The 9,548-nt window shown below is 40.1% G+C and overlaps 1 protein-coding gene across 1 annotated transcript; it reads left to right on the top strand.

Annotated features, from left to right (window-relative positions):
* The first annotated feature begins 1,575 nt into the window (after positions 1 to 1,575).
* LOC111021836 (uncharacterized) lies at positions 1,576 to 9,321 on the top strand. Its single transcript, XM_088126727.1, has 6 exons — positions 1,576 to 1,626; positions 1,744 to 1,817; positions 2,019 to 2,168; positions 8,589 to 8,650; positions 8,756 to 8,814; positions 8,893 to 9,321. Exons 3-6 carry the CDS (start codon positions 2,092 to 2,094, stop codon positions 8,908 to 8,910), a joined length of 216 nt encoding a protein of 71 aa, XP_087982853.1. The 5' UTR covers positions 1,576 to 1,626; positions 1,744 to 1,817; positions 2,019 to 2,091; the 3' UTR covers positions 8,911 to 9,321.
* The last annotated feature ends 227 nt before the right edge of the window (positions 9,322 to 9,548 follow it).

Below are 9,548 nucleotides of genomic sequence, written 5' to 3'. Positions count from 1 at the left end.
AATTTCAATCATAATTAAAATAAGGGGAGATCAGAGGAGAGATATTTTAAATTTTAAATTTGAATTTAGTTAATATTAAGGGAGATTTAAGTAGAGATATATGGGAAGATATATTACTTTTACATGAATTAAATTTTAAATTTGAATTTGAATTATAATTATAGTTATTAATATTAGGGGAGAGGTTCAAGGATCTATATATATTTTTGCTAAAAAAGGAGAGGTGTATTTTCAATAAATGAATTAAATTGAATAAAATAAAATAAAATTTGGATAAATATACATTATATTGAATTAAATAAGAAAACAAAATTTTGGAAAATATACATTAATATGCCTCAATATTTCTCACTCCAATCTTGTGCTCGGTCTCACTCTCAATCAAGTTCTCACTCTCGGTCTCGCTCAAGTTGTCAGTCATGCTCTCGCTCTCAGCCAAGATTTGATTGAGAGCGAAAACGAAAAAAATCTAACGGAGTTAGAGTGAGACGGATCTGAGAAACGTATAGTGTAGGTGTGCTTTTCGATTGTATCATCCATCGTCCATATCGTCATTGGTTGCTCCACCGCCGTCGGCCTTCAGAACTCCAATATTCCACCATCGGCATGAATCGGGATAGAAATAACAAGGACAAAAAATGGGGAAGGGGGGAGACGGATTGAGCAAAGCTAGTGAGATTTTTTTTTTCTTATTTGTCTTTCTCTTGCAAGCAAAAGAGAGAAAAAATGGAGAGAAAAGAGGGAGGAGATGAAAAGGGAAGAGAAAGCGGGGAAATTCAAAATGATGGCGAATATAAAATTTCACATGAAAATAATGTTGGTTAGAAAACATAAGTTTTGAGGTTTTAGAGGCGGAGACATATATCAATATGGGCAACACAAATAGAGATTAAACGGATTTACGTTAAATAGAATCTCTATCGTATTATCTTTATTTGAAAGAAGAAAATATGAAACTTTAGATTGAAAATGACAAATAAAAATACGTAATTACAAAACATAACTAATATTTTCTATCATGACTTATTCTTAAAAGTTTTAATGAAATATGTTTTATTTTTTAATTAATTATTTAATGTTTTAATTAATTAATTAATTTTGTGTAATTTTTCAATTAATCAATTCACTTAAAATATTTTCATTTTTTATTTTTAAATAATTTTTCAAAAGTGAAAATTTAAAAAATTTTTACAAAATTTTCTAAGTATGTTATTCAATTCTAACAAATACACATTTGAATTCAAAGTTGTATTAATTTTGAAGAAAAATTGACGAGGATATGATATATTGGTTCTCGAGGAAATGAGATTCAGAACTCCTTTCATTCTGATTCACAAATGAATTTTGATTTTGGGAAAGCTAACAGAAAGATTCGATTATCATTTGTTGAAAATATAAAAAAAAAAAAATTAAAAAAATTCCCTCAATTCAATTATTTGAATTAATATGTAAGACTTAAATTAATTATTTACTAAACGAAATTAATAAAGGCTCCTTGTTTGATAGTGACTCGACTGCAGCCAACTTCCCTGTTTCTCTATCGAAAACTGATCCTATAACGTGGAAGAATGAGTGATCCGTTCCGTGCAGATCGTGGCAGTGCCGAACTTGCCAAAATTGGCCAAGGTGATTTCCACGACATAGCAAAGTTGAAACAAAGACAAAATTTCAGAATTTAAAAAAAAAAAAAAGGACAAAATTGAGATTTTTTATTTTTCTATTTTTTTGTCTCTCTAAAATAAGGCTACGAGAAATCTGGCTGCAGCGTAGGAAGAACTAGGGCATCGAAGCATCCTCCTCGCGACGGAATTGTTTAGGTAAAAATTTCCATAATTCATCTTTTTCGATCCACTTTCTTTGATTGCAAATCCCTTTGTATGCATTATATTTCATCAATCGAAGAATTTTGCTTAAACAGTTCTGCTTTACGTTTCACGAGTTTTTATAGTCTATGCCAATTTTGTTGGTTCTAAAAGAAAGATAAAAGCAGTTTCTGCGATTTCTTCTTTCATTTTCAGCTTTCAGCCCAGGCATACACATCAAGTAGGCATCTGAATTGCTATTGATTTGTTGTAATCCGTGGATACGAGCATGGCGGGTGGAAATTTCGTGCACAGAGTAGTTTCTTATCTCGTGAATGAGCTGCTTGTCGATAGTCTTGCCAACAGGTAATTTGTGTTCAGGCTTAATTTCATGTATTTGAATTGGATGATGATGATTTTATATGATAAGAAGCTTCATTCTCTGGCTGGAGGGACCAATTAGTTCCTATTTGCCTCGTTCCATTGAAGCAAAACGTCCTCAAATTTTCCTTTGTGTTTATCTGCTGCCGAAATGGTTGGGCGTGCAGATGTGAAGATTTGATAAATTTTTGCTACAGTCTTTTTTTTTTTTTTTTCGTTTTATATAGATTTGATGTCTTTCTTATATATGTTTGTTGAAGCACTGATAGAATGGGCAGCTTAAGCAGTTAGACTTTGAGTAAATTTAATCTTATAAACCTAAGCAGTTAGTTTATCTTCTGCCAAAAATAAAATGGCTGTGATTGCACATTAGGAGATTTCAGAAAATTTCGCTGCAGATCCATTTTCTATTTCTAATATTGAATCGATCTATGTTTGTTAAATCGCCTCTGCCAGAATGGAAAGCTTAAGCAGTTGAGTTAGAGTAAATTTAGTCCTGTAATCCTTTATCATGTGCGTGGTTAGTTCAGTTTTTAGTAATATGCTCCCTCCAACAGGTAGAACATTAGTATAGAATGGAATAAAGAAAACATAACAAAGATTTGAACTTAAAGACTTCTTCTTTCTTTGGTATCATATTAGATCAGTATGAGGCTGAATTTAAGCCATTATGTTAGGGTATTGTTTTTTTATAAAAGGTTATTTTATTGGAAGTATGAATTATAGTAAATTAGCAGGGGAGGAAAGCTTCATTAAAGATAAAGAAGAAAGCTCAAAGCTACAAAAATTTTCAGAAAGCTTACACCAAGATAGAGCCACTAATGCAACGTGATCCCACAAAATTGAAAATAGAAAAGGTCTCTCTTCACTAAGAAAAATTCTATTGTTATTTCTTATTTCTAACCAGAATGTCAATAGAAAAGCTATAGTATAATTTAAATATTTAACCATGGTAGCTTAGCTTTATTCTTGAAGCCCAAAGGGATGACCACGGTAGCAAATGTTGAGAAGACTAATGTTATCTGAAGCAATGTCAGTAAGTCGGCTTGAGGTGGTAAGAATAGAATGCCAAAACTGGATGCTGGTGTCGGGTGGGAGGTCCAGCTTATAAGCCACGGGGCCAATCTTTTGTAGGATGCAGTAGGGACCAAAATACTTGGCCGACAACTTCTCATTTCGACGCTCGGCTAAGGACCGCTGCCTGTAGGGGCGGATTTTGAGGAACACTTCGTCTCCCACTTGGAATTCCTTCTCTAAACGATGGCGATCAGCCATTTTCTTCATTCGGTTCTGAGCTTGAAGTAGATTGTCCTTAAGGACCGTAAGAGCAGAGTCCCGATTAGCTAATTGTTGGTCTAGAGCTGCATTGGACGTCTTTTGGCTGCCATAGAATAAGAGTGGTGGGGGCGTGCGATCGTAGACAGCTTGAAAGGGGGTGGCACCTAAAGTGCTGTGGAAAGTGGTGTTATACCAATACTCTGCCCACGGAAGCCACTGTCCCATGTTCGTGATGTTTCACTGCAGAAACAGCGAAGATAAGTTTCGAGGCACTTGTTCACAATCTTTGTTTGGCCGTCGGTTTGTAGGTGGTAGGCTGTGCTGCGCTTCAATTTAGTGCCTTGAATGCGAAAAAGTTCGGTCCAGAAGTTTCTAAGGAATACCTTATCTCTATCAGAGATGATCGACTGTGGAAACCCGTGTAGTCACACCACTTCTTTGACAAACGCTGCCGCTACTGATTTGGCAGTGAAGGGATGAGTAAGTGGAATGAAATGAGCATATTTGCTCAGTTGATCCACAACAACGAACACCGTGTCATACCCCATGGATTTTGGCAAGCCCTCCACAAAATCCATTGTAATATCCTCCCAGATCCGATCGGGAATAGGCAATGGTTGAAGTAGGCCGGCTGGTGACACTGTGGAGGCCTTGTTACGTTGACTAATGCAGCATGCTTCGACAAAGTGTTTGACATCAACTTTCATACCTTGCCAAAAGAGTTCACTAGTTATCCTCTTGTAGGTTCTTAAGAATCCCGAGTGACCCCCCATGATGGAGTTGTGGTACAAATTCAGGATGGCCGGTTTCATGGCAGAAGTGCTTGAGATCACCATGCGATCTTTGTAGCAGAGTACTCCCCGTTGTAGGTTATATTTAGGATGACTGTCCAAATCAGTGGTTAACTCTGTCAAGATTTTTAATAAAGTTGGATCAGCTTGGACTTCTGCCTTCAGTAATTCGACATCGAGCAAGGCTGGAACAGTCATGACAGTGAGATGGGGATTAGGAGGCATTCTCGACAAGGCATCGGCTGCTTTGTTTTCAAGGCCCGACTTGTATTGGATCTCGAAGTCATAACCAAGGAGCTTAGAGACCCATTTCTGGTACTCTGGTTGTACAATCTGCTGCTCTAAGAGGTACTTCAGGGCTTGCTGATCCGTGCACACGATGAATTTCTGTCCAAGCAAATAGGGCCTCCACTTTTGAATGGCCAATGTCAATGCCATGAGCTCACGCTCATAAACTGACTTTGCCTGGCCTTGACGTGATAGCGTATGACTGAAATAGGCTATGGGCGTTGCTCCTGGGTAAGTACAACTCCCAACCCTGTCCCAGATGCATCAGTTTCAATCACAAACGGAAGACTGAAGTCTGGCAGGGCCAAGACCGGCAGCGTCACCATCGCTGTTTTCAGCTGTTCAAAGGCCTCCGTGGCTTGCTTGGTCCATTCGAAGGCATCTTCTCATAACAATTGAGTGAGAGGGGCTGCTAACGATCCATAGTTTATCACAAACTTCCTGTAATACCTAGTCAGGCCAAGAAAACCCCTCAGCTCCCGTATATTGGTTGGAATAGGCCACTGCAACATCGCTCAAATTTTTTCAGGGTCCGCTTCCACCCCTTCGGCCGACACCCAGTGTCCCAGATACTCCACCTTGTCTTTTGCAAAATTAGATTTCTTAAGGTTTGCGTATAGGAAATGATCCGATTGAACACCACAGTCAAATGAGTAATGTGCGGATGTAAATCTTGACTGTAAATGAGAATATCATTGAAGAAGACAAGCACAAACTAACGTAAGAATGGGCGGAATATCCGATTCATCAAAGATTGGAATGTGGCAGGGGCATTGGTTAGACCGAAGGGCATTACTAAGAATTCGTAATGACCCTTGTGGGTTCTGAAGGCTGTCTTTTGCACATCCTCGGTTACCATTCTAATTTGGTGATACCCAGACTTAAGATCTATTTTAGAATAGATACGGGACCCATGTAGTTAGTTCATCAAGTAGCTCAATCAGCGGGATGGGGAATTTGTCCGGGACGGTCACATTGTTAAGGGCCCCGTAATCCACGCAAAAACGCCAGCTCCCATCCTTTTTTTTACTAGTATCACCGTTGGATAATCCCCTTTTGTATCATGTCCCCGATCATTTTCTCAATCTCTTCCTTCTGTGTGTAAGCATAGCGATAAGGACGAACGTTCACTGGAGCCACCCTGTCCTTAATCGGAATTCGGTGATCAATCGCCTGTTGGGGAGGTAGTAGATCCGTATGATGGAAGGCATCCTAATAGTCTGCGAGGAGCTGCTGCACTGGTGGCAGTAAAGCTCTACTCTGAACGTCTAATTCATCAATAGCCTCACCTCCTTGGGCTGTCATGGCTCGCAGTTCCACCACATAGCCCTCATAGTCGGATCGCCTTTCAAGGTAATTCTCTTGTTTCCTCGGACAAAAGACATGGATAAGGATGGCCAATCAGCCTCCATTTTTCCCATGGATTGCAGCCATTTCATCCCTAGGATTACATCCGAATCATTCAATTTGATCGGTAAGAAATCCTCCACTACCGTAATCTCTGGGAGTTCTAACACAACCCCATTACAGATTCCTTGGCCCTTTACGGTTGTTCCAGTACTCGTGATGATTCCATAGCTGAATGTATCCGACTGCGGAATGTTCAATTCATTGACCAGCTTCTGCGAAAGAAAATTGTGCATAGCTCCGCAATCCAGCAGGACTACCACGTCTCTCCCCTGCAAAGTTCCTCGTATTTTGATCATACCCGGAGTTGATAAACCCACAATCGTATTCAAGTGGCACATCACAGCCTTTCCCTTGTCTCCGGGAGAGTCCTCCTTTTCGATCCTTTGCTCTTCTTCCTTCGGGTCCAGTTCCTCATCGTTATGGACCACTATCACTCTCAATTGCTGGTTCTTACATCGATGGCCGACTGTATATTTTTCTTCGCGTTTGAAGCAGAGGCCGCACTCCCTTCTCTTCTTGTATTCTTCTTCCGTTAGTCGCTTGTAGGTAACCTCTTTCCTGATTGTTGGTGCCGGAACGTTTGGGGTGGCAGTATTGGTTTTACTGGCTAGGGTAACAGTTCGGGTCGAAGTCAATTCGCCAGGTCGAGCAGTCGCCTTACCTGCCATAGTTGCCATCTTCGACTGTCGTTCTGATAAACCCTCCCCTACCTCTTGGACCGCCGTGGCAACACCCTCAATTAATTGGGCCCGCTTCATGATTTGGTCCAGGCCTTTGGGCTCCGTAGCCAACACTTCTGCCCGCACCACCGGGTCGAGCCCATTTAGGAAAGCACACTCCAAGACTTCATCAGAGAGATGAGGGAGCGGCGCTGACAGAGCTTCAAACGTATCGATATACTCTGCAACTGAGCCCTCCTGCTTGATCGCTAACACTCGCACACTCTGCCTCCCTTCTTTCGCCTTCCGAAATCGTTCCAGCAATCGGCTTCTCAAATTGTCCCAACCGGTGAACCGATTCCGCTTTTCATGGTAGCGGTACCGAGCCAACGCGACATCATCGAAACTTATTACAGATACAATATGCTTTTCCTCATTAGTTAGTTTGTGAATTTCAAAATAACGCTCTGCTCTAAATAGCCAAGAATTAGGATCCATACATGTGAAGATAGGCATCTCCACCTTCTTAAATTTGTTGCGATCGTATCCGGCCTCGTGAATCTGGATGATCCTCGTGGAATCGTCGGTTTGCTTGCTTTTCGGCAGTGAAGACTTGCCTAAATGCGAAATCGACGAAGCAGCTCCGCCGGTAATATCGGCCATGAAGCTCTCCAGCATCATCTGGATCTTAGCGGTCATCTTCTGTTGTTCATCTACTTTCCCACACAGAACCGTGACTACTCCCTTCAGGTCATCCATCTCCTTCTCTGTAGCATCGCACCTTGCTTCCAGCTCCTTCACCGTCATTCTCCGGTGATCCTCCTAGAGCATACTGCTCTGATACCAATTTGTGAGGTATCTCCTCACTTTTGGAATTGATAATCGATGGAAGAACAAGCCCTCAGGCAGTACAGTCACCCCACCAATTCGAGAGGGTGGGTAGTCTCCCCTAAACACCTACTATGCACTAACAACCAAGATGCTTTCCCTCTACATTCTCCCTCCCTTTTCTACTCATCGCATTCCCACGGTGGTCCCCACCCCCAAAACCGTTATTCTTTTCTCTCATACTCAATTACTCACTTACCCCCCAACACAATTCCTTTCCTACCCCTTCTAGAGTAAGTTTTCACTATTGGGTCCTAACATTATGTTATGGGTAGATTATGAAAATAAGTGCGGGCATTCCCTTATATTTTAATGATTTGGGTCGCACGAGCTATTTTTTCAAAGAAACAGAAATAACTTGTATTAATTACATAAAAGAACAACCTAGGGGGAGGGGATGAGAAAGCCCCCCCAAAAGTTAGGCTCACACAGCTTTCTAATCCTACCAAAGCATAGCTAACTGTAATTACAAAAGAATTTCTTATAGTTTAGACACCATAAGTAAGAATATTCTCTCAAAGAGAATCAAAGGGGAGAGAGATGTCGTTGAAGACCCTTCGATTCTGCTCTCTCCAAATCCCCCACAAAATACCACGAATTGGGTCCCACGAGCTTAAGATTGCCAGTTGCTTGGATTCCAACTTTTGTAACTGATTTTTATTTTATTTTATGAATTCTTTACACAATTCTGTTTATTCACCGTCCCCTTCATTTATATTCATATACTTATATGTTCTATTCAAAATTCTGCATCAAGCGGCTTCGACCAACTGTTGTTATTTTGGGCTCTGGAATAGTGTTTCTGCTCTCACCACGATTGTCTCTCTTACTCCCCCGTTTGAACCATAGCTAATGTTCACTTTGTAGGTTTGTAATGATTGTGGAGCAGATCATATTAATTATATTTTTTAGAGTTGAGCCATCGAGGAATTCTTTCCCTAGCATTTATGCCATTGAATTGAACATGTTCAAGCTTAGTGAAAACTGAAAAGTGACATTTGTTTACATAACTATACTCACGATGTTGTTTAGTTGGGTATTAACCGTTCATTGTTGAGCAATTATTTCATTCTCTCAATTTCCTTTTCCAGCCGTACGTTTCAAAGGTTTGCTGTGAGGACGTCAAAACAAATCGAGGATATATCTACCAAGGGTAGAAACTGTACCCTTTTTGCTTCATTTGCATCGATTTAACTTCTGTCGTTGGTTGCTGAGCTGATTTAACTTATGCTAACGAGACTTTGGAATTGCCTTGCAGCTGCGCAGAAGAAGCAAGAACTTGCGGAACAGGTGAAAGATCTGTCCAAAAATTTTGAGGTTAGCGCTTTGCACATCTTTAACTTTTAAATCTTGAACAGCTAGAGATTTCCTAATGCCTGTTCGATTTTGTTGCAGTCTTTCAAGAACCAGTAATGCAGAGCGGAATTCGCTACCGCAACATGATGTAAATCCTTTTCCAAAATCCAAAATCCGTTTCCTCTTGTAGGCACAAATGCAGCAGCTTTTCTTATAATAGCCAAAGATGACCTCAAAGAAGTGTTTACTTACAGCCTTCTCTTTCCATGTACTGAATAATTATTTATAACAGTATTACTTTAGATATGTACTTAGAGAACTTTGGATCAGACTTTTATACATGTCATCAACTAAGCAGTAGCAATTCATTAAGTTTCGCCTTCAATCCCGAAACAAAACATGCCTTTTCTGCCATTTGTAGCAGATGAGAATCGGAACTTGCTAAGGCCACGTTGAAGAGATTCATTTTGGCATGTCAAGGCTGTAATGGTTTTTAATTAAACCATGTTCAAGGGGATTTTTTTTATATCGGTCATGTTCGGGGTGTCAACGGGATTGATAGTGAGGCTGGATTCTTCATTTACTACAGGAACATTGGTGTCGAGATTTGAACTTCCAAAGAAGTAGATGTTTTTATCGTTACACTATGCTTATGTCGGAATATATATATGTGTGTGTGTCTTTATTTCGAGATCAATGTCAAAGCATTTCCGTAACCGAAAAGATACTGCGCTATTCATATAGATACTACCTTT

The sequence above is a fragment of the Momordica charantia genome (genome assembly GCF_013281855.1).
Source record: "Momordica charantia cultivar OHB3-1 chromosome 7 unlocalized genomic scaffold, Mcharantia_2.0 BLBB01000007.1, whole genome shotgun sequence".
In the NCBI taxonomy this organism is placed as follows: domain Eukaryota; kingdom Viridiplantae; phylum Streptophyta; class Magnoliopsida; order Cucurbitales; family Cucurbitaceae; genus Momordica; species Momordica charantia.
The sequence above is the reverse complement of the archived record's forward strand: the minus strand, read 5'-3'. Positions and strand labels throughout refer to the sequence as shown.